This window comes from Lemur catta, chromosome 14 (assembly GCF_020740605.2).
Source record: "Lemur catta isolate mLemCat1 chromosome 14, mLemCat1.pri, whole genome shotgun sequence".
NCBI classification, from domain to species: domain Eukaryota; kingdom Metazoa; phylum Chordata; class Mammalia; order Primates; family Lemuridae; genus Lemur; species Lemur catta.
The window spans coordinates 12673983-12700277 of record NC_059141.1 but is presented as its reverse complement, the minus strand read 5'-3'; the positions used below and the strand labels follow the sequence as shown (position 1 = coordinate 12700277).

Below are 26295 nucleotides of genomic sequence, written 5' to 3'. Positions count from 1 at the left end.
TTCTTTCCCCCTCCACCTTTTTACTCTATTCAGGCCCTCAAGGGATTAGATGATGCCTACCCATACTGGGGAGGACATTGTACTTCACTCAGTCTATCATCTTAAATGTTAATCTTATCCAGAAGCACCCTTACAAACATACCAAGATATATATAATAAATAGCCAAATATCTGAGCACCCTGTGTTCTAGTCAAATTGACACAAAATTAACCACAGAACCAAAACGGAGAATGTTCATTAAAAACTGCAATCAGATGTTATTTTAAGCTTTGTTAGATAAGCCTGAGTTAATTTGTGTTTAGACATTGTCTTAATCCTTTAAGGCTTTTATAACAAATGCCATAAACTAGGTGGCTTATAAACAACAGAAATTTCCTTCTGACAGTTCTGGAGGGTAGGAAGTCCAAGATCTAGGAGCTAGCAGATTTGGAGTCTGGTGAGGGCCTGCTTTCTGGTTCATTGGTATCTTCTCACTGATTCCTCACATGGCAGAAGGGGAGCTCTGGTTTCTTCAGCCCCTTATAAGAGCTCTAATCCCACAAATAAGGATTCTCTTATTATGACAAAATCACCTCCCAAAAGTCATACCTCCTAATACCAGCACATTGGGGGTTAGTTTTCAACATGAAATTTGGGAGACACAAACATTCAGTTCATAGCAGATACTTACATGTGTTAATACACATATATAAGTGAAATACGCATATCTCAAAAATTGCATTATGTAAATTGCTATCAAGTATTTGTTTTATAAAGTAGCCTTTTGCTTTATATTTTGTTTTTGATGATGATGTGTTAGCATGGAAAGCATTGGGTGAGACAGTACAAGTGAGCAGATGGTACTCATTTGTAATTTAGAATTTTATGTAATATGTCTTTTAGACAGTTTTATCAGTATGTCTGGTGATTAAACTAAACCAAATGCTAATAGATACAGAAAGGTCTATGGGATTTTAGTCTAAATTATGTGCATTGATACCTTATTTTATTTAGCTATATTTACTGCAAGTTGCATATTGAGTGCTCTAATAGGTTAAATAACCTGCTTCATTCTTACAGATTTGCATTTTAAATTTATATCTCAATATATTAGAATGAAGATCAGTAGAGCAGTGGTTACTCTTTATAGTTTATTTACTGATGTGTATCTGGTTCATTAGGCCAAAAATGCCCACTGTATTTCAGAATTAACAGTCAGCTTTCTTCTATCATTGATTAACTTGGCTTGGTGTGTTATTGAAATATAATTTCAACTATTGTACTTGTTCAGTATCAATAAATGACTGTATTATTCTTAATGCAGAGCAGTAGAGTTACTTGGATAGGGACTATAATGTTGCCATTCTTATTCTAAGACCAACATAAAGCTGTTATTGTTTCTCTTATTGCAACATGTGTAGCCATTTTCTTGTCATTTTTATAGGTTATTTTATTTATCTGATAATTCAAGTAAATTTATTTTTCAGTTAGCTGGCAAATGCTTGGAACTGTAATCATCATATAGGACAATGCTAAGATTTATATGCTATATGAAAACAAAAGGCTACGAATCAGAAAAATAATGATAAGAAAGTTTATATGTTCCTAATGAAAAATGTGGTAGTTGAAAAAGTCACAAAGTAATTTGAAATTTACAAAAATGTATCTTTTGTGATTTTTTAGGATGAATAAAGATAAAAATTTTATCTGGATATTTTTTATCTGTTACCTCATAGTAAATGTAATTTTTTCTAAAGAAATTAATGTCTTTGGAATGGAGGTGACTGCAGTGTATTTTATGAAGGAAAGCATAGTAGTTTATAAATAAATATTTGGTGGATGATATTCAAAGTATCTAAGCAGATAAAAATTGCTTCAGTAAATTTTATATGTGGGATAGTTATAACTTGATTTTAACTTTTAGTCTTATTGAGTGAAAATAAATATCAACTCCTTTACATTAGTAGGCCTGAGGTAAATATTTATACCTGGAGACAAAAAAGTAAAAAGATTGGAGTGGGGCTGAGGGTGCAGTGTTAAGCCCTTTGTATTTTTTTTCCTCCTAAAGTAGAGCCACAGGAAGAGGTGAGCCAAAAATTTTAATATCTGATTTTCATGAGGTAGATTTTTTCATAGGTATTGATAATATCATATGAACTATCTGAACCTGGAAATATGTGAAGAACTACCACAAAAGTTCCTATCTTCCCTAATTTTTTTTTCTTTCTTTACCTTTAACCTCTCAGTGCCAGAATTGGTTGAAATATGATTACATTATTTAGTGGGTTTGGAAAAAAGGTAACTTTTGGAGGTTCTTTGCAGCCTTGATGAAGGAAATGTGACAAATACATGCAAGAAAAATATCGGTTAACCAAAACCATTATTTAGTGTCCATGGAAGTAAAATTAGTTTGAGTTTTTGTGAAAATAATTTATCTTTTCAGATTGTATTGGATTTTCATAAAGTATCTTTTTAACTTTTATAATTTATCATTTTTGCTTCATTCCCAAGGGTTTGCATAATAGCATTATTAAGACTAAAATCATTTCTTGTCATCATTAAGGGCAATGACTTTGTACATTGACTTTATTTATTGAATTGGAAGCCTATTTTCAAATTCACTAGAAAAAGTTTTCATTGGGTGGTTTCAAATTCTGTAAGTGGCACCCTTTATTTTCAATAAGCTCTCATTCCAATTCCATGAACAATAATTTAACTTATTAAAAGAAAAACATTAGACAGATTAAATTTAGCAGAGTTTATTTTAAGAAACAATAATTCATGAATCAGGCAGCACCCTGAACCAATAGAAGTTCAGAGAGCTTCTCCCAGCAACACAGGCAGATAGTATTAATAGACAGAGAAAGGAAGGTATGTACAGAAACAGCTTTATTGGTTTCAGCTTGGCATTTGCCCTATTTGGGCATGGCGTGATGAGGTATTTGCCTTATATGTTCATGGTCTGATCAGTTGGCATCCTGTGATTGTCTGAGACTCAACTATTTGTTACAATAATATACTTGTAAGTTAGGTTGCAGTTTGCTTACATACTGAGTTAGGCCAAATTAATTCTCCCCTTTTGGTCAGCTCTCAATTTTGAGAGACTAACCGAAACCTTGGACACTGATGCTACTTTCTGTCACATTATAATGGACTTGTTTGGTCTCAGTATGGAATTTACAATTCACAACATCAAGTCAGTTGGGTGTTTCTTTACATTCTCTTTGTGTTTTTATTATTTTAACCACAGTGAGAACATTTGATATATGACAAATGGCTTCATATGAGCATTTAAGACTTTTGAGATAATATGGCATACTAGGGAGACTATTATTATGGCTATCAGGAGGATAATACTAAAAGTGTGAAGTGTACTCCTTAATAGGAGCCCCCATGAATTGAACCAATCAAAATCAAATATATCAACAATGAGCCAAAAGAGGCATCTACTTGTTTTAATCAAGTAGCTTGTTTGTTGATTTATGATAACTGTGTTTCTGCCCTATCAGACATACTATCCGTGTGCCACAGGAATTGCACATATTTCTCCCTCCTCAGTCAACAGATAGTCCAAAGCAATCATGTTCTCTGAAACAACTTTAGCAAGAGAACTTAGAGAATGGGCAACTATAGCCTTTGAAATAGATTCAGCTATAGTAGCTAATGTTTGAGACAGATTTCTTTTTTTAATTTTTATTATTTTCTTAAATTTCAGAATATTATGGGGGTACAGACGTTTCAGTTACTTACAATGCCTTAGCCTCGCCCAAGCCAGGGCTACAAGTGTGCCCTTCCCCCATACAATGAGCTCTGCATCCATTTGATGTTATAACCTCATTTACATTTATGCCAAGCCAAGGAAGGAGCATTCCACCAAAAGATGCCTATTTAGAGGTACTTACACCTGGTGGCAAATTTCTCTTTATTTCATAGTGTAATTTAAGAGGTATAGACCAATATTCAGTCTCCAATTTGTTGTAGAGTGACAACAGTACTGTTAGAATCTGTAATCCACATTAGCCCCTTATTTTCCACTTATTGAGACATGAAGTTGCCCACATATGTGGTTGGTTGTTAAATGCTGCACAGACAAAAATATATCCTAGAGGGACACAGCAGACTGTTCTCTGCCTGTGATTTAGAGATCACCAGTAGCGAAGCACTAGTAATATTTGTCTAAGGTTCCATTGTTAAATCCTTGCATGATTGAAGGTTTTCAACAATTAAGGGATCAGGGTCCACAAACTATTGAATTATCTTTCTTTTGGTTTTCTTATTTAATTTCTGGCATAATTTAACTAAAAAACCCTCATCATAGGTTTTTTTCTTCTATTAGATATAAACAAGGAATCTGAATATGTAAATCTAAAAGCCTAACCCTATATAAAAGACCAGATATTGCACTTGGAACATCAGAGAAATTTATTATAAGGTGAACCAGAGAATCTCTAAGATCATATAATGATTTACTTTAACATGACATATTCAACATTCACTTACATTCCCTGTGGAAGCTATCAATTATGAAATAATAGTTATTTCATTTTCTTGCCATGTATAAACAGAAAAGAGACACAGGGAAAAGAGAAAAGGGAGCAAAGGTTTCATGATGACAAAGGAGAAAAGTCTTGATCTGTGATCCTGGGAAAGCTTTTTGCATCTAGGATGTCATCCGCTTCTGAAGAGAAACCTCCCTGGTCAGTTTTACCTTGAGGTCTCCAAGAGTCTGGAGGGGCCCTTTTAAGTTGAGAGATGTGGATCCAAAGCTCAGGCTCAAGGCCCTGAAGTTTTGCTGCAGAGATGAACTTGGTATGGTCCCATCCAACAGAATTAAACGGTAGTCTTTCTCTGATGACTTTCACAAAGCCCCAGTCTCCAGGTGCTAGATCATGAAAAGTCTGGTTGTCATCAGTTGGTGGGTCACAAAGTACTTTTACCCAGTGAAAATATACTTTGTCATAATACATTAACATCTTGCAATATTGAGTTTATAAGAGCAAGAGATACATGAGTTTCTATTTTAGGGGCATAGGCCTTACAGCAACTATTTTATAAGGTGTCTATTTATGTTTTTCAGTGGAAGTGGATCTGATTGTCATTAATTAGTAGTACTTTTGACCAAGGCAATCCAGTCAGCTTTGCCTAGTGCCATTTTGTGTATAATATCTTTTTTTTTTTTTTTTGAGACAGAGTGTTTTTTTGTTGCCCTGGCTAGAGTGAGTGCTGTGGCGTCAGCCTAGCTCACAGCAACCTCAAACTCCTGGGCTTAAGCGATCCTACTGCCTCAGCCTCCCGAGTAGCTGGGACTACAGGCATAAGCCACCATGCCCGGCTAATTTTTCTCTATATATATTTTAGTTGGCTAGATAATTTCTTTCTATTTTCAGTAGAGACGGGGTCTCGCTCTTGCTCAGGCTGGTCTCAAACTCCCAACCTTGAGCGATCCACCCGCCTCGGCCTCCCAGAGTGCTAGGATTACAGGCGTGAGCCACAGCGCCCAGCCGAATAACTTATTTAACTATTTTATAACTTGTCCATTGAAATGAGTGTCTCTGCTGCTAGAGATTTCTCCAGGAATGCTTCATAAGAGAGTATTTCCTTTTCTCTCTCTCTCTCTCTCTTCCCCCGCCCCCAGTGATCCACTGTCATTCCCAAAGGGGAGCATTTTCTAATAACCTTTTAGCTACTATTTTTGTGTTAGCCACCCTGCATTGGAAAGCTTCATACAACTAGAAAATATGCATTGATGTTAGTAATTGAATTAAATCCATCTGTACATGTTCAAATGATCTAGCAGGTGCCTGAAATGTGTCTCCTGAGGTTTTTAATTGTCTTACCAGAATTATGGGTTTGACAAACCGAATATTGGTTATAAACTACTTTAGAAATTTTAGAACAGTCATCTCATCAACTTTTTAAATATTTTGTATTATTTTATCTACTCCATGATAAGTCACAGGGCACAAAGATTTTAATAATGGAAGCTTTTTAAGGACTCAGGAGTGACCAGGTAGCCATCCAGGCTCTCCATAGCCCATGCTTAATATTGGATTTACATACTCTGAAATACCAGTTTTTTTCTTAAATTCAGGTACATAGCACTGTTTATTAATTAGGTTATCACAAGTAATTTGACTTGGATACATCTATGGAATTCATTAAAATTGCATATCTTAATTATTTCAGTACTGGATGACTTAGCATGAAAATCTGTCAAAGCATTTCCTTGGTATTCAATTAACTCTTGTTCTGCTTGATGGTGGGTTTTGTATGGACATGGTCTGATTAGTTGGCAGCCTATGATTGGCTGAAGCTCAGCTACTATGATTGACTGAGATTTAGCTATCTGTTACAATAATACACTTGTAAGTTAGGTTGCAGTTTGTTTAAATACTAAGATAAATTGTAGTTCACTACATGTAGAGGCAGTTTTAGGCCAAATTTAATTTAATTTAATAAACTAATGAAATAAATGAGAGGATTCTGATTCAGTAGAATTGGATTTGGAGTTAGGAATTTGTATTTTAAATTTCACCAGGGGATTTAAAAATATACTAAAGTTTAAGAATCATTGCAGTACAAAGGAAAAATAACATACTTTATCTTTTTTTTTCTAGTCTGTCAAAAACTACACCAAATGTCATGTGAGAAATGAACAGATTTGTAACAAACTTACCAGTTGTAAAAGCTGTTCACTAAACTTGAATTGCCAGTGGGATCAGAGACAACAAGAATGCCAGGCTTTACCAGGTAAAGATTTCAAAATTTGGTAACTGAGTTTTATAGTCTACAGATGAATACTGTTACAGTAAAGTGCATTTAGTAAGAACATTACACTTTCTAAAATTAAAGCAATAGTGAATATCAAACTATAATGTAGTAATAATAACATTGTTACTACAAGAAAAGTTTTATAATTATATATTTGTTTCTAATTCTTTTAAGATGTTTATGTTTACTTTTTCATTTAAAAAAATCTTACAATTGTAGGAAATAATAAGTCCTCAGATTTAATATCCAGATTTAACAAATATCAACATTTTGTCATATTTGATTTGTTTTTAAGTGACCTTTATTGTTCAAATTCGGTGAATATTTTCTACTGTTTTTTATTATAAATTATAGCGTTTATTTATATATATGTATTTAAAATATTTGTCAATCACCTTTTTTTTGGTCTCATGGAAAAAAATGAGGAGACTGGCAAAAATAATCTAAATCTTTCCTTGATTCAGTGAGGTGAAAAAGAACATAATTTAACAAAACTTTTGCATGGTAAGGAAAAGTAGTGATTTGGTACTCTGGATTCAAGAAGACTGGGCAGACTGCTATGTGGCCTCAAAATGGAAACCGGGGCATCCTAAACAATCTTATTAAATGATAATTACAGTTTATTAAGGGATTACTATGATCCAAACTCTGCGATCTATTCATGGTACCCAATTTAATCGTTAGAACAGTAACCATCAAAGAACAGGAGTTCCCAATGTCTTTTCAGGGGGTCCGTGAAGTCAAGACTAATAATACTGAGATGTCATTTGCTTTTGTAATTCTCATTCTGTTATGGGTTTACCATGGAGTTTTCCAAAGGCTACCTGTTGTATGCTACCCCAATAGATTGAATGTAGAAGCTGATAGGAGAATACAGTTGTCATAAGCCCGATATTAAAGACATTTGTAAAAATGTAACACAATGACACTCAGCTCACTATTTTTTAAATTTGGAAACTATAATTTTTAAAAAAATAAAACATACTATTTAAGTTGTAATGTTTCTCCCCAAACATTTTATTACCAAAAATTTCAAACATGTAGAAAAATAGAATTGTAGAGAGGACATATATCCACACCCTCAATTCTACGGTTAACATTTTGCTCTATCTACCTATCCATGCCCTGTTCATTCATTAGTCTCTCTTAATTTTTTTTGATGCCAGAACCTAATTTGAACTGCCAGCTGCTTTCCCTTGGGAAGAGAATTTGAGGTTATATCTCTTTTGGGCCTGTTTATATAGCATAAAGGGGAAAGACATCCCAGCACCTGGAGGAGTGCACTTATAGTGAGGTTCTATATTATTATTTTATGTGCTGTTGAACTCGGTTTGCTAAGATTTTGTTGAGGATTTTTGCATCTATATTCATGAGGGATATTGGTCTGTAGTATTCTTTTTTTGTTGTGTCCTTTCCTGGCTTTGGTATCAAGGTGATATTGGCTTTTTAGAATGAGTTGGGAGGATACCATCCTTCTCAATGTTGTGGAATAAATTCTGTGGTGTAGGTGTGAGTTCTTTGTAAGTTTGGTACAATTCAGGTGTGAATCTATCTGGTCTGGGACTTTTTTTTGTTGGAAAGTTTTTAATTGCTGCTTCAATTTCTGTTCTTGATATTGGTCTGTTCAGGAATTCTATTTCTTCCTGATTGAGCCTAGGAAGGTTGTGTTCTTCTAAATGCTTGTCCATTTCATCCATGTTTTGTAGTTTTGGGGCACATAGATTTTTATAGTATTCAAAGATTTTGTATTTCTTTGATGTCTGTAGTGACTTTCCCTTTTTCATTTCCAATTGAGCTTATTAGAGTCTTTTCCTTTCTAGTTCTTGTCAATCTAGCAAGAGGGCTGTAAATTTTGTTTATCTTTTCAAAAAACCAACTTTTGGTTTTATTAATCTTCTGTATAGTTCTTTTATTCTTGATTTCATTTAATTCTGCTGGAATCTTAGTTTTTTCTTCTGCTTAGTTTAGGTTTTATTTTCTCTTCATTTCATAGTTCTTTGAGACTGTTTATTAGCTTGTTGATTTGTGAGCTTTCTGTCTTGTGGATGTGGGCATTTAATGCTATTAGTTTTCCTCTCAGGAATGCTTTTGCTATATCCCATAGATTTTGATAACTTATGTTCCATTATCATTTAGTTCGAAGAATATTTTGATTTCCATCTGGATCTTCTCCTTGACCCAATAGTCATTCAGCAATAGATTGTTTAATTTCCATGACTTTATGAAATGGTGAGTGTTTCTGTTGGAATTGATCTCTAATTTTATTCCACTGTGGTCTGAGAAGATACATGGTATAATTTCTATTTTTTTAAATTTGCTGAGATCTGATTTGTGGCTTAGGATGTGATCAATTTTAGAGAAAGTTCCATGAGCTGATGAGAAGAATGTATACTGGGCTTTATTTAGGTGGAATGTTCTGTAGATGTCTATTAGATCCATTTGTTCTAGAGCTCTGTTTAAGTCCATTGTTTCTTTGCTTATTTTCTGCTTGGAGGATCTGTCCAGTTTAGTCAGTGGGGTGTTAAAATCCCCAGCTACTATGGCATTACTGTTTATCATGTTATTTAGATCACACAGGGTTTGCTTTATGTATCTGGGTGCTTCTGTGTTGGGTGCATCCAGGTGGTCTTTATCCTAGAAATGTAAGGATGGTTCAACATACACAAACCTGTAAGTGCAATACACCACATAAATAAAAGCAAGAACAAAGACAGTATGATTCTCTCAATAGGTGCAGAGAAAGCATTTGACAAAATCCAGTACACTTTTATGATAAAAAACTCTTAGCAAAATAGGCATAGATGGGTAATACCTTAAAGTTATTAAAGCCATATATGATAAATCCGCATCCAATATCATACTGAATGTGGAAAAATTGAAAGAATTCCTGCTTATAACTGGAACCAGACAAGGTTGCCCACTATCTCCACTTCTATTCAACATAGTGCTAGAAGTCCTTGCCAGAGCAATCAGACAAGAGAGGGGAATTAATTCTGTCCAAATGGGGGCAGAAGTCAAACTCTCACTCTTTGCTGACAATATGATATTATACCTAGAAAATCCCAGGTATTCAACCAAGACACTCCTGGAATTGATAAATGAATTTAGTAAATTATCAGGGTACAAAATCAATGCACACAAATCAGTGGCATTCATATGCCCAATAATAGTCAAGCTGAAAATCAAACCAAAGATGCAATACCTTTCACAATATCATCAAAGAAAATTAAATATTGAGAAATATATTTAACAAAGGAGATGAGAGACCTATATAGGGAGAACTACAAAACACTGAGAAAAGAAATTATAGAAGATGTAAACAGATGGAAAACCCTACCATGCTCACGGCAGAATCAATATTGTTAAAATGTCCATACTACCTAAAGTGATCTACAGGATTAATTTGATCCCTATCAAAATACCATCATCATTCTTTACAGATCTAGAAAACCTAATTCTATGCTTCATATGGAACCAGAGAAGAACTTGTATAGCCAAAGCAATCTTAAGCAAAAAGAACAAATTAGGAGGCATCAGTCTACCAGACTTCAAGCATTATTACAAGGCTATACTAACCAAAACAGCATGGTACTGGCACAAGAACAGAGATATAGACCATTGTAACAGGACTGAGAAGGTAGATATAAAACTATCCTCATATCGTCATCTAATATTGACAAAGAAAACAAAAATAAATACTGGGGAAAAGAACCTGTATTCAATAAATGGTGCTGGGAAAACTGGATAGCCACAGGCAGAAGATTGAAACTGGATCCCTAACTCTCACCTCTCACAAAAATCAACTCAGGATGGATAACAGACTTAAACCTAAGGTGTGAAACCTTAAGAATTCTACAATGTTGGGAAAACTCTTATGGACATCGGCCTAGGGAAAGAATTTATGAAGAAGACCCCCAAAGCAATCAAACCAGCAACAAAAATAAATAAATGGGACCTGATGAAATTAAAAAGCTTCTGCACAGCCAAGGAAACTATCATTAGAGCGTATAGACAACCTATAGAATGGGAGAAAATATTTGCATGCCACACATCAAATAAAGGGCTGATAACAAGAATCTATATAGAACTTAAGAAAATTAACAAGAAAAAATCAAAGAACCCCATCAAAAAGTGGGCAAAGGATATAAACTGAAACTTTTCAAAAGAAGACAGGACAATGGCCAGCAAACCTATAAAAAAGTGCTCAACATCTTTAATTATTAGGGGAATGCAAATCAAAACCACAATGAGATATCTGTAACTCCAGTGATAATGGCTTTATCAAAAAGTCCCAAAATAACAAATGCTTGCAGGGATTTGAAGAGATAAGAACACTCTTACACTGCTGGTGGGACTGCAAATTAGTACAACCCCTGTAGAAAGTAATTTGGAGATATCTCAAAGAACTAAAAATAGACCTACTATTTGATCCAGTAATCCCACTACTAGGCATCTACCCAAAGGGAAAAAAAGACATTCTATAATACAGACATCTGCACTCAAATGTTTATGGCAGCACAATTCACAATTGCTAAGATGTGGAAACAACCCAAGTGCCCATCAATATATGAGTGGATTAATAAAATGTGGTATATGTATGCCATGGAATACTACTCTGCCATAAAACACAATGGTGATCTAGCACCTCTTATATTATCCTGGATAGATCTGGAGCCTATCCTTCGAAGTGAAGTATCACAAGAATGGAAAAACAAACACCACATATACTTGCCATCAAATTGATACTAACTGATCAACACTGAGATGCTCACATGGAAGTAATATATATCGGGTGCTGGTTAGGTGGGAGGGGGTGGTGGGGGTGCGTAAACTCACAACTAATGGGTGTGGAGCGCACTATGGGGGGAAGGGCACATAGTTCTGGCTTAGGCAATGCATAGTCATTGTATGTAACCAAAATGTGCTCCCATAACAGTCTGAAGTTTAAAAAAAATAAATTGTTAAAGAATATATTTTTAAAATTATTAGTTTTAATTTTAATATGGTCCAAATCAATATATATAACACACATAGAGAATAGTTCTGTGTGGCCCTCAATAATTTTTAAGATTTAAAGACCAAAAACTTGAGAACTACTGCTTTAGAACAATTTTATATGGGCTGCAGTAATGCATTTAAGACCTTTCATATAGAAGAGGCACTAATATATTTGATGGCATATAGAGACTAAATGTATTCTAAGTTTATAGATCAGTGTGTTAATGAAACATTGTATTGTTAATTAGTACACAGTAGAGATTAACTTTATTAATGTATTTATAAACCTGTATTTTAGAAAATAGGCAATGTTTAAAGTTTAATTTGCACTCTATGCATAAACTACTCTTACTAAATAGTATGTTTAACCTCCAGAAAGGCAGCTGAGTAGTTGTGTAAAAATAAACATTACAAAGCTAAGATTATAGTTTCTTTACTAAACATAAGTGAAATGAGATTTCTCTATCTATACTTACAATTAAAGAATCAAAGAAGCCAACTGATACCAAAACAACATATCTGAGCTATGGAAATTAGATTTGGAGGTTAGTTATTTCAAAGGAATAAATTTGAAATTGCTTTTGTTATTTGCTGGTTGTTTTTCTATTAAAGTGGCCTTGTCTTTTGTAAACTAGACCTTGAGACATCAATATAATAGTGGTTTTACTTATTGAGATTCCATATGACAATATAGTTGACTATACAGAAAACCTAGCAGTCAACACATTTTAACAGATGACTTAGAGCCATAGCTCATATTTAATAAGTAAAGAAAAATGAGGATCTTCTGTTTTCATTCTCCACCAAACTGTTGACAAATTTTGTTTGGAATATTATATTTAAAATATTTAAAATGTTTTATTTTTATAAATAATTTAAATACAGAAGTTATATTTTGAGTTGTGAAATAACTAGAAAGTACATTTGCTTTTTGGTAATCTAAAAATGAGTATAATTTTTTTTTTTACTAGCTCACCTTTGTGGAGAAGGATGGAATCATATTGGGGATGCTTGTCTTAGAATCAATTCCAGTAGAGAAAGCTATGACAATGCAAAACTTTATTGCTACAATCTTAGTGGAAATCTTGCTTCGCTAACAACCTCAAAAGAAGTAGAATTTGTTCTGGATGAAATACAGAAGTATACACAACAGGTAACGTCTATACTTATTTATACTATGGAAATATTCTATGATAATCTCATAATTCTTAGGAATGATTAATTATTTCTATTTTTTATTACATTACTCTTACTAATCTTGGAAATAAAAATGGAACCAATTTTGAAAGCAAATTGGCAGAGGAACTCATTCTGTATGTGTACTCGATAAAAACGTTTTATAAATTACTATATTGTGTTTTGCCCAGTAATTTACAGCATTACCTTACCAAGAAGTCATCTCATATAAATAAATATACTTAGAAACATGTGTATATAACCCTAACCCTAACCCTTTAGTTCTTTGATGTAGGCATTTATTGCTATAAGCTTGCCTCTTAATACTGCATTTGGTATGTCCCTTAGGTTTTGGTATGTTGTATTTCTATTTTCATTTGTTTCATGAAACTTTAAAATTTCATTCTTTTTTTTTTTTTTTTTGAGACAGAGTCTTGCTCTGTTGCTCGGGCTAGAGTGAGTGCCCTGGCATCAGCCTAGCTCACAGCAACCTCAAACTCCTGGGCTTAAGCAATCCTACTGCCTCAGCCTCCCGAGTAGCTGGGACTACAGGCATGCACCACCATGCCCGGCTAATTTTTTTCTATATATATTTTTAGTTGGCCAGATAATTTCTTTCTATTTTTAGTAGAGACGAGGTCTCGCTCTTGCTCAGGATGGTCTCGAACTCCTGACCTCCAAGGATCCACCCGCTTCGGCCTCCCAGAGTGCTAGGATTACAGACGTGAGCCACTGCGCCCGGCCCTAAAATTTCATTCTTAATTTCTTCTTTCACCCATTGCTACTTAAGGAATGTGTTGTTTCATTTTCATGTATTTGTATCACTTTGAATGTTTCCCTAGTTTTTGATGTCTAGTTTTATTCCATTGTGGTCAGATAACATAGTTGGTATCATTACTATTTTTGATAGTTTTTTGAGACTTGTTTTGTCTCCTAACATATCAAAAATTTTGGAGAATGTTTTTTGGGCTGATATCAAGAATGTTTATTTTGTAGCTGTTGGTTGAAATGTTCTGTAAGTGTCTGTTTGGTCCATTTCTTCTAAAGTTCAGTTAAAGTCCAGTGTTTCTGTGTTAATTTGCTTTCTAGATGTTCTGTCCAATTCTGAGAGTGTGGTGTTGAAACCCCCACCTATTAGTGTATCGGGCTCTATCTCTCCCTTTATACTAATATTTGCTTTACACATCTGGGTGCTCCAGTGTTAGGGGCATATATATTTACAATTGTAATATTCTGTCATTGAATTATTCCTTTATTATTATATAATGTCCTTCATTGTCCATTTTTAGATTTTTTTTTTTTTGAGACAAAGTCTCCCTCTGTTGCCCAGCTAGAGTGCAATGGCATCATCATAGCTCACTGCAGCCTCCAACTCCTGGGCTCAAGTAATTCTCCTGCCTCAGCCTCCTGAGTAGCTGGAACTACAGGCACATGCCACTACATTTGGCTAATTTTTTATTTTTTAATTTTTTTTATATAGTTGGGGTATTGCCATGTTGCCCAGGCTGGTTTCAAACTCCTGGCACATACCCACTCCACTGGCCTGGGGAAATATCAGTTGCTTGGAGGCTTTAGGATCTCTCCTGCTTAGGGGAGGCTATGTAATGGGTTGGCTGGTTCAATAGCAGGTTCACCCTCAGTAGGACTGCCGGACTGTTCCTCCAGCTGGAAGTACGGTGGCAGGGGTTGATTTCCTGCTATGTAGGACCAGAGTCACAGCCAATCCTGGGCCCAGGCTCTGTGCAGCTATGGTTGGGGCATTAGGCACTCATCATGGCTTGGTGGAATGAAGATGGAGCCCAGTGCTGGAGAGATATAGTGGCTACTGGCCCCCAGAGAAGGGTGCACTCTATAGCAGCTCATAGGGTGTGGGTGAAGTGTGGGAAGTGCATACTTTGTGCTTCTAATCCAGGGTCATCCAGGGCAATGCAGCTGTGTGAATTCCTGGAAGCTCTCCAAACTGGGCTCTGGGCTTTTGAGGACTATGGGGTTCTCCTGTAGTAAGGACTGTAGGTGTTTGTGGTGGCAATGAAGGCTGGTGGTGATCTTCTGCTTACTTTTGCCCCACGACAGAGAGTCCCCTCTAACTATAGACAGATTAGATCCAGATTAGTCATGGGGCTGCAGAGTCTGGTGCCTCCATTTTTCCCTCTTGGACTTCCAATCACCATGGGAGTATTTCCAAACCCCCACTGTAACCTAGTGTTCTCCCTTTGACACTGCACTCAAATCTTAGCTGTTTATTTGTTGCCTTGGTTGTTTCTTGTGAAAGGGATGAGTGTCAGGCATCTCTAGTCAGCCATATTGCTGGCATCACTGCTAAAATTTTTGTATGGACATTCAGTTCATTGTCATTGCCAACCCTAATTTTTGTGATGTAATGTATTAGTGTGTATATTTCTTTTTTTTTTTTTTTTGAGACAGAGTCTCACTCTGTTGCCCGGGCTAGAGTGAGTGCTGTGGCATCAGCCTAGCTCACAGCAACCTCAAACTCCTGGGCTTAAGCAATCCTACTTCCTCAGCCTCCCGAGTAGCTGGGACTACAGACATGCGCCACCATGCCCGGCTAATTTTTTTTCTATATATATATTTTAGTTGGCCAGATAATTTTTCTATTTTTTTTAGTAGAGATGGGATCTTGCTCTTGCTCAGGCTGATCTCGAACTCCTAACCTTGAGCGATCCACCTGCCTCGGCCTCCCAGAGTGCTAGGATTACAGGCATGAGCCACCGCGCCTGGCCGAGTGTGTAATTTCTCATGAGTATCAATAATGGATAATTCTAATTTCTAATTCCAGTTTCTGTCTGTAGAGCCAAATCCCTCTCCCCCATTAGTAAAATTGATGAATTAATTATATTCTCTGGCTTTTATAAATATTCAAATAATTTGAAGTGGATATCCCAACATGGTACTTGTTGACCTTATAACAGATTTCTTCTGTGCCTGGGATTAATTGACAGGGTAAAGAAAAAACTATAATTAAATTTGTATGAACAATTGATCTATAAAACCATTTTTTTCTGTGAACTGTAGGTATTTTTCTGTGAAGGATAGACCAGTATTTATTAATTTAGCACACATATATTGAGCGTGTACACATATATGTGAATACAGATATATTGAGCAAGGCAACCTACCGGTTATGAGAATACAAAGATCAAAAGATAATCACTGTTCTCAAAGAGGTTAGTGGAGGGAAAGACAAACCCAATTATACGGAAGTGTGATAATTGCAGTGATAGATGCTCACAGAGTGGAATATATGGATAGAAAATGGGCATCTAACCAGTAATGTTGACTTAAGGAGAGTTTCCTAGAGGGGTACCCTAGCTATATTTTGATGAACTTGGAGTTGGCCAGCACATGAAGATACTTGCAAGGAGGCTAGAGAAATGCCTACATTTTTTTCTCTTAACCTGTCTGTATGAGAGCTACCAGCTTGATGGCTAGAGGATAAGATATATGTGATGACATGGAGGAAAGACCTATTACTTTTACAATGTTTTAGAGAAATGTCACAAGGTATATGTGTAAGGTTTATTTTTAGCATATGGAACATACAGCATAAAATAAGATCTACTTATATTCTTGTGATGCCAGGAGCTTCATTTCTTTAACTACAAAAAATGTTCACCAATGAACATGTGAAAATTAGTTCTACTGAATACCTATCACTTATGAAGAGCTTATTATTGGCAGATCCAAATTCTCCTGAGTTTTAGAAGTACTAGTATTTGGCATTAGAGTTCTCTTGCTTTCTTCCTTGTTTAAAACCTACTATTTTTAATTCTTGCAATATAAACTTGACATGTACTATTTCAGAAGTTGCATATTTCAAGATTCTTTGTGTTGCTCATTTTTCTTGCACATTATTATTAAGATAAATAATAATGATTGTACTAACAATTATTTTGGTTGTGTTAAGAACTTAGACTTAATAGTTTGCTGACTAGCATACCCTATAAATGAAGAATGTTTTGTTTTATCAGAAGGCTGAGCTTTAGCAAGATTTCAAAGGTGGAAACTTCTATAAGGTGACATTCCATTAAGCATATCTTTATATAAAATGAATTATATCCTGAGTCACTGCAGTTGTATAAACTTAAGATAACCCTTCTTTGGAAAATAAAAATCGACAAATTCATGCACTTTAAAGAGATATCTTGGGTCAAATGATCATTTACTTATCGGAATGGCTAATGAAATGTTACAATGATTTATGGAGTGCTGTAGTAAATTTTTGTAATGTAGTAATTTATCTTTCATAAGATAATGAACTGCCTGTCCAGGTCATTTACTGAGTAATAGTTACTTTAAGTGTTTTATCAGCAGCTTCATTTTTCTGTTTTTCTCCTCTTCCTCTCAGATTTTTATCATGATGAATTAGGGAGTAATATTTCATTTTAAATGACTTGTCTTTACTATAGATAGTTCCAGAATATAGCAGAATTGCTGTAATGTGAAACACAATTGTTAACCTGAAATGCCTATGTTGCATTGCTTCCTACTGTTATTATCAAGACCTGTAAAAATATTATAGCTTTGTTGTTATAAAAATATTTTTCAGAATAATGTATGTAATATATAATGGTTACAATGTTAAGCAGCATGTGTATTTTTATAATTAGAAACACTATTATTAAGGACCATCTCTGTTTCAGGCTTTCTTCTGGATGGTGGAAAATAACCATCTTTAGTTCAATAAACTTTCTTTAGCAAAATTTATTAATTGCCTGCTATGTGTACAGTACTCTACTTAATGAAAATTCATAAGATATTTTAATTTTATTCAAGAAATATTTGTTGAGTGCTTACTATGTTAAGTTCATTGTATTTATAAACTTTAGAAATTTCTAAGTATATGGCTATCTTTTTAAGCTCTGTGGGAACATTTGTACAACATTATTAGAGTAAATACTAGATGTAAATATCTTATTTCTGTGTTGTAAAAGACTAAGATGGAGAAATAATTTTCTCTACCTTGGCAGTCCATAACATAAAAGAAAGAATGATATGCAGTTTTGAAATCATTTTGCATTGTAATATAATATTGGTAGCTTAGCATCTTAGAAAATAAATATATTATCACATACATTAAAATAGAGGTGTTTATAATCTAATAGAATTTTGTAAAGATATTAACTTAGATCAAGAACATATTACTGTTTTTTGATATCATCAGGTAACATTAAAGTTGAGTAATGATTAAAATAAGGTATATCAATATGGAATAGATTTTGATTTCAAGCTAATTTTGAAACATTAATGAGAACATTAAGAATAGTTATGTGGCATTTGTCAACCTCTGTTAGTTAAATTTTAGGCACAAGAGTCAGATTTTATTAGCTTTCTTGATCTCTTTGTTATTGAAATTATGACATTAATTTTTCTAAAATTGCATAGAAGTCCAAATGTAGCAGTAGAGGTATGAACTAGAAGAGAGGCAGTTGTTATTCTCTCAGTGCTTTTGCAAAGTCCTGTTGTGAAGTCTTCACTCAGACTCTATATACTGTTGGCTGACTTTGTTTTATATTTTCACACAGTGCAGACAATGGCAATTTATCTTTAAATTCTTAACCTGATAACTGATTAGACTGATAATAGTAACAGTAATAGTAGCACCAGGAGCAATAGCAATATGTTAAGTTTTTTAGTGATCTTGCCTCATAAGGTAGGTATTTATATCCTGATATTCAGAAGAGAAAACTGAGGTTCACAAAGGCTAAATACATACCCCTAATCATGTAGCTAAAGACTAAACCTATGTTTTAAAAATAGTGTTATAGTCTACATCATTCTCTAAAACATGCTATAATTGGTAATTATCCTTGATACCAAATGTCATTAGAAAGTTAGTTTTATGTATTTTCAAATATAACTTTTAACGATAATGAACTATTTGCTAAGGAATATGATATAAAATACTTTTACATCTAACTTTCTTTAAATGCCCCTTTTCTGCTTGTTTACAGAAAGTATCACCTTGGGTAGGCTTGCGCAAGATCAATATATCCTATTGGGGATGGGAAGACATGTCTCCTTTTACAAACACAACACTACAGTGGCTTCCTGGTGAACCAAATGATTCTGGGTTCTGTGCATATCTAGAAAAGGCTACAGTGGCAGGCTTAAAAGCTAATCCTTGTACATCTATGGCAAACGGGCTTATCTGCGAAAAACCAGTTGGTAAGTAGTCTAGAAAATTAGCATTTCTTTAAAAATATGTTTCCAACCCCTCTTCTCACTACCTCTTTCTAGGGTATAGCCTGATATTTATGTAAATTTTATTGTTATCCACATTTCCCACTTACTATTAGTGAACTCAGCATTAACTTGTGAAAATAACAAATTTTTGTTGTTTTACATAATCTTTATTTTAGTTGAAATAGTGAGATTATGAACATATGATTGTAGTTACAGTATAGCAACAATCTTTTCTTAATTCGCTACTAACTTTTACTTTTATCATAATAGTGTTTGAGAGAAAGATTTGTCTTTAAGATTAATGATTGAGGCTGATTTTAATCTTTTAGATCTATTATTTGTCATGTAAAAAGAAAGATTTCTGCAAAAATCTTTTGAAATGGATTTTTGTTAGGTGAGAAAGGAATATTGAATTCTTTTCTCCTTGAATCTTGTATTTTTTATTGTGGTAAAATATGTATAACTTAAAGTTTACCGTGTTAAGTGTGTAGTTCAGTGCCATAAAGTACATTCACACTGTTGTGCAACCATCACCACCATCTATCTCTAGAGCTTTCTAAATTTTGCAAAATAAAAACTGTATATATTAAACAATAACACCTCATTCCCTTTCCCCCAGTTCCTGGCAGCTATCGTTATACTTTCTATCTCTATGAATTTGACTATTGTTTGTACCTTACATAGTAGAATCATATGTAGAATCATAGTATATGTCGTTTTGTGACTGGCTTATTCCCTTAGTGTAATGTATTCAAGGTTTATTCATGTTGTAGTATGTGTCAAAATTTCCTTCCTCTTTAAGGCTAAATAATATTCCATTGTATGTTTATGTCATATTTTATCTATTTATCCATCAGTGGACACTTGGGTTGCTTCTGTCTTTTGGCTGCTATGAATGTGGATATACAAATACCTGTTCAAATTCATGCTTTCACTTATTTGGGTTATATAGCCAGAAGTGGAATTGCTAAGTCATATGGTAATTCTATGTTTAATTTTTTGAGAAATCACAATACTGTTTTCCTCAGAGGCTCTACCATTTTACATTTCTACCAGCCATGCGCAAAGATTCCAATTTCTCCACATCGTTTTCAACATTGATTGTCTTTTATTTTTAAATAATAGCCATCGTAATGGGTGTGATAAATATTGTATTTCCTATAAATATTTTATGATAAATTATATTGCTTGTTTATATCAGAGAAACGTTCACTCATAGGACTTTGATAAGATGTGGAAGATCTGTGGAAAAAATTGTGGCTGGTAAAGTAAACAATGCTAGTGTACATAGTATTCAGCTAATGGATAGACAAACCAGGTCACAGATTATATTACTATTAATAATTTTTAAAATCATACAACTTTATATACTTTGTAAAGAATTAAAATTTCAAGGGAATTTAAAATTTTCAAATTTAATAACTAACTTTTAAAATTGTAACATGTCATCTTTATTTTCATTTACCTCATCATGTTATAATGCCACACTTGGCTTAATTGAAACATTACCTAAACAGCAAAACAAACAAACTCATACACTTGTGTTAAAATGAAGTTAACAAATGAAATAATTATATTTGTTGATTTATTCCAGTTAGTCCAAATCAAAATGCAAGGCCATGCAAAAAGCCATGCTCTCTAAGGACATCGTGTTCCAACTGTACAAGCAACGGCATGGAGTGTATGTGGTGCAGCAGTACAAAACGATGTGTTGACTCTAATGCTTATATAATCTCTTTTCCATATGGACAGTGTCTAGAGTGGCAAACTGCCACCTGCTCTCGTAAGTATTTATCTAGAGTGACTTTTCATTTAACAGCAACATGCATCACTTTTCTTGTAATGGAAAAAGGAATTAAACATTTGAGGAAGTTTCTAAAAGTGAAAAACCATATCGCTATAGCCATTTTTAAAACCCATAAGTACTATTAGCCCCTGATTTATATTATATCATCATTTTGAATTCCACTAGGTATCTTGCCCTAAATATTAACAAATTGCCAAATTTGTGCTCTCCCTCCCTTCCCCAAACACTGAGTGTATGTGCAGACAGCAGGACACTTCATGATAGTGTTCACTTCAAGGATCACATATTGCTTTTCTGGGTCTCTTTAGTGTCTTTTAATGCAGTATAGTTCTCATGTCTTTTTCTTGCATGACTTTGATATTTTTAAAGAATCTGTACCAGTTGTTCTGCAAGTATCTCCATTTGGATTTACCTGTTGTTCTGCAAGTATCTCCATTTGGATTTACCTGTTTCCTCATGATTAGATTCAAGTAATCATTTTTGGCAAGAATATCTTATTGTTGATATGTCTGCTACAAATGTAGGATGCAGTCTTGGCATCACCTGGAAAGTCATGTCAGCAGGGTGGTACTGGACTTGCCATGGATTGCATTTCAGGAGAAAGAGCTTGCCGCTTGCTGGTCTCATGTTTTATAAGGGCTGTAGGATGAAGATGCACCTAAATCTTTGATATTGTGTACTGTGTGGTTGTGAGAGTGCCCTTGCTTACAAAGACAACTTGCTTCAGAATGTAGCTGCCCAGGGAATTGCGTAATGCTACTGATAGCAGTTGGTGGCTGTGTAGGAAGTTGAGACCATCGAAGTTCCTTCTGCTTGGGAGAAGGAGAAGGTACTGGTCTCAGCTAGCCTCTCGTGAACAGAGAATATGGCTTATCTTTCCACATTCCATTCTCTAACACTGAGACTTGTCAAAAATACACCTTTTCATCAGGGACCTGAATTAATTGGTCTGTTTACATTTGGAAAAAGAGAGTACAATGTTATTTACTCCTGCTGCTCCCACCACCTGCTTCTAAATTCATTCATTCATGTCTCACTCATTGGGGGCTATCTCTCTTGTGATTGATCCAGAATGTCTGTTTTTTTGGAATAACATGCTTTTCAGGGGCTCAAAAGTTACCATTTCACCACCACAGTTAGCTGTAGAATCATCTGAGATAAAGTTGGTGTCCAAGTTTATGTCTACCCAGGATTCCTTGATTTGAATAAAACAAAATATCCATTCACTTGTTTAAGTCTGAACAGAAACAGGTAAAATGAGATGTTTTGTTCTCCTTAAATGCCTCACTTCTCAACACCTGAGCATCTGGGAAGTTGAACAGTGACCAGAAGTCCTTAGTTTTTTTATTTTTACTTTTTCTCCCAATACTGTAACCTGCAACAGGCAGGTTTTGAAATGAGTAAATCTGATTTACATGTCGGTGTGTTTGTGCCAGGCCCCAAAGGAACTGCCATTACAATTCAGTCAAAGGAGACAAAATAGCAACCACTTAGAGTCCAGCATCTGTTGTCATGCATGTATTGTAAGTAAAAGTTTATTCATTTCTCCGAGAAAGAAAGAGAGAGAGTGAAAGGGAGAGAGAGAGAGTGAATGGCCACAGCATATGAAGGGAGGTCTTCAGGACTTTCTTATTAGACCATTGGCTTTCTTGCATTCCCTCTATCGAAGCAGCCCTTGGCAACATGACTGTGATGAAGTACAAATAAGTATTCCAGCAGCAATGTGTGTTATCTGCCCATCCACCCCTCCTTCCCTCCTTCTCTTTAGCTTTCTTGTTTTTCCTCTGAGAGGCAAGCTGTTCCAGTTAGCAATCAGTAACTTCATAATTCTGAGATCTCTTCTGGTGGTGAATCTATTGTTTTGAGGCCTATAAGTGTCCTGCTTGCTCCTGGGATCCAGTGGCCCTCAGACAATGTGGTCACCCAGTTGCTATTATTCCTTCTTGCTCAGATGAGTGGCCTTCCCATTTAGAGGTAACCAGTTTCTTAAGGCAATGTAGGTGGAGACTCACTGGCTTTTCCAGGCATTTCATCATTCCTAGGGAGGATGTCTCCCACCCCTAGGAATCCAGTCAAACACATATTTGGTCCATAGTGGGCACCACTGTTGTTTGAAGAGCTGAGACAATGTGGCTAGAAGTTCCACCTGTAGCTATTGTGTGTATTTGTTCCTCTAGGCTCTTGGCAACAAGTGGAGATGTATGCCTGGCATGGGCATGGCTGGATATATTATGGATTGAGATCCCGGTTGCTGTCCCTTTTTAGGGATAAGGAATGGGAGTGTACCTGACCAAGTGTGCTGCAATGGGTGGTTGCGGGCATAAGTGGTCTTGTTAGCACAGCAAACATTTTATAACTGTGAGCCAGCTGCCAAGGAGAATTGATTACCAGAGGTAGAGACTTGTGTGGAGTTGAGACAGTGCTCAGCCTCTCCTGCCTCAATAGTCATGTTTGTCTCTACACAAACAATGTTCAGTGAAAGAAGCCAGACACAAAAGGTTACATACTGTTTGGCTCCACTTAGATAAAGTTTGAAAATAGGCAAAACTACACTATATTGTTTAGGAATGCATATTTAGGTGGTAAAGCTATAGAGTTATGGCAGAAAGTTATTCTCATAAATATCAGATAGTGGATACTGATGGGAAGTTCAGGGGTACTGGTTAGGAAACAGTACTGGGGGGCAATGCTTCACTTCTCAGCTGTATATAAGTAAGAGTGTTTATTTACAATAATTTATTAATCTCATATTTTTCTTTGTGTAATTCTCTGTATGTGTGCTATACTTCACAATAAAAAGGCTAAAAAGTAGTGAAAAAGGAATTTCTGAAAGTCTCCAAGCCCTTATACTCTTAAGAATGTTCTAAAAATTATTTACAATTAAATCTAAGTTGTCATCTCTGCTCACAGATCTTTCTTATGTCTAATTGCTTCCTTCTCATTGTTTTTTTTCCCTCTTTTTAAATTGTGGTAAACTACACATAGCATAAATTTTACGATCTTAACCATTGGGGAATAATCTTTAGTGATTGTTTCCAAATAAATTTGTGGCTTGTAAACTTTTGAGTCTTTGAATGTCTAAAAGTTTATTTTTCATTTTCACTTGAATGAATGGCTGAGTGTGGAGTTCCAAATAATTTTTTCCTTGGAACTTCTTTACCCTGCATTGTTGTGGATGAGAATTCTAATGCCAATCTAATTTTCATTTCTTTGTGGGACATTTTTGTTTCCCTTACTTTGAGAGCTTTTTAGATTTTTCTCTTTATTGTTGACATTATAACATTTTACAATTCGTTTTAAATTCAGTTTTCAGTTATTGATACAGATTTCTAAAATGAAAAGTGTTTTAGATTTCTTCATTGCAGAACAGGATTCTCATTGGCTCTGAACAGTAGTTTGTTTCTCTACCTGCTAAAAATGTTCTTTAATGTCTTATAAAATATGCTCTCTTCTCTTTACTCTTTTTTTTAATCTTAAAATGATTGTTGGAATTTCTAGATATATGCAAACTAGTGCAACCTCTGTGGAAAACGATATGGAGATACCTTAAACAGATACAAGTAGATCTACCATTTGATCCAGCAATCCCATTACTGGGCACCTACCCAAAAGAACAAAAGACATTCTATAAAAAAGACATCTGCACTCGAATGTTTATGTCTCAGTATCTCTTAACTTCACTTGTACTTTCCTTGTTGTTGTTTGCTAATATTCAGATACTTTTCCTTTTTATGATCCTTTAATTTGGGCTTTTTATTTATTTGAAGTGAGTGTTTTGAGAACAGTGTAATTACACTATAAAAGTTGTAACTGAATTTGTTGAGAAGATAAATGAAACATAAATAGCTATTTAAACGCAGGTATGAATTGCATTTTTACCACTGAGAAATCAAGTAATGATAACTAAATACCACTGGTGGGTTTGTCGATGAGGCATGCATAGATCAGTTCTTCAGTTCTGCTTTTGTGTCTCTTGTTTTTGATCTTTGGCTTCTTTTGTTTTCTTGATTGTTGTAGAGGCTTTACGGTCTACTTCTATAATTTTCCCTTGGACAGATAGTCTACTTTGCAATTTTTTCTTTTCCATAGGTCTTTTCTTTTTCTGTTCTGTCTGTTGTCATACTTGCCTTTCCTGTGGCTATATATAGATCATTTGTGTTGATGATGTCCAACACTATTATAACAGTTATTGTAGTTCCACAGCTTTTTTATTATATACCCTGTGCATCATTGTGGGGAAGAAGAGCATAGTACATTGCCTCAAGAAGACCTTGTTATTTTTGGAACTAGTAGGTACCTGACAGTGATCCACTGTTTGTGAGACACAAACTCCTTCTCCATTATGTTTAGTTTTTTTCCATGTTTTTAACCAGCAAACATTTATTGAGTGGTGAAGAAATGCCAGGAAATAAAACAGGGACTAGGGGTGAAGATGACATTCTTGCTCAAATCTAAATGTTAAAAGTAGCTAAGTGTTAATCTTTCAAAGGTGTCAGCTTCTTGGCAAAGGTTTTGCCATGCTGTTTGCCTTTAAATTTATATCTTTTTTGGATTAATTATATGTAATAGATTTACATTGTCAGTTGCTACTATATGTCTAGTTATTCGTTTAACATTTGACAGTAGTCTTTAAAAACATCTTGTAGTTTTATTGATAACTAAAAGACATTTTGTAATTATCAAAAAACTTTGTATTAGAAAAGGCCTAAGTTTTATGTTGCCTTTTGAACATTGTATCAATGATCATTTGAGGTTTACTGACAAATAGAAATTAAGGGAAACTTTTCTTTGGAAATGAGAAACAAATATGGATTTTGCAATATTCTCCAGTATTTTCCGGTTATAATGTTATGATATCAATGTTTAAAATTCACAAATTGAAGAGAAGAAATATATTTTAAGACAATTTTGCCTAATGGTTTCCAAGAAAGCTTTGTTAATAACTGGCATTATTAATAATTGATATATTTTAAGTAGTTAGATATCCTATTTGTGAAAATGAATTCCAAGGGCATTATTTAAAGCAATAATAGAAGATTTAGTTCTTAATATAAAAAGGTTCAAATGAAAATGCAGTTGATATAATAAAAATGGAAAAATAAGAAACTTGAGAATATGGCATCTCACAAATCTGTATTTATTTCATTATTTTATAGGTTTATTTATATACTCAATGTAAACACTGTTCTTTTCTTGGCAATGAAGGAAGCCAATAATTTTGAAAATTTGATGACTGTTTCTTACAGATTGATTTTTTTAAATTCATACACATTTCAAAAACTATATTGAATGTTCTACAACTTGATCTTTCTAAAAGCCAAAAATAAATAAAATAAAATAAAAAGAATTATTATAATTA

The 26295-nt window shown here is 34.5% G+C and overlaps 1 protein-coding gene across 1 annotated transcript in view; it reads left to right on the top strand.

Moving 5' to 3' along the window:
* ATRNL1 (attractin like 1) overlaps positions 1-26295 on the top strand; it is a 541384-nt gene that overhangs the window by 126432 nt on the left and 388657 nt on the right. Inside the window, exons 14-17 of the mRNA XM_045568085.1 lie at positions 6598-6730; positions 12721-12902; positions 18898-19111; positions 20724-20912. Of these exons, the coding sequence (XP_045424041.1) occupies positions 6598-6730; positions 12721-12902; positions 18898-19111; positions 20724-20912 (718 nt within the window). The remainder of the gene's footprint in view (positions 1-6597; positions 6731-12720; positions 12903-18897; positions 19112-20723; positions 20913-26295) is intronic.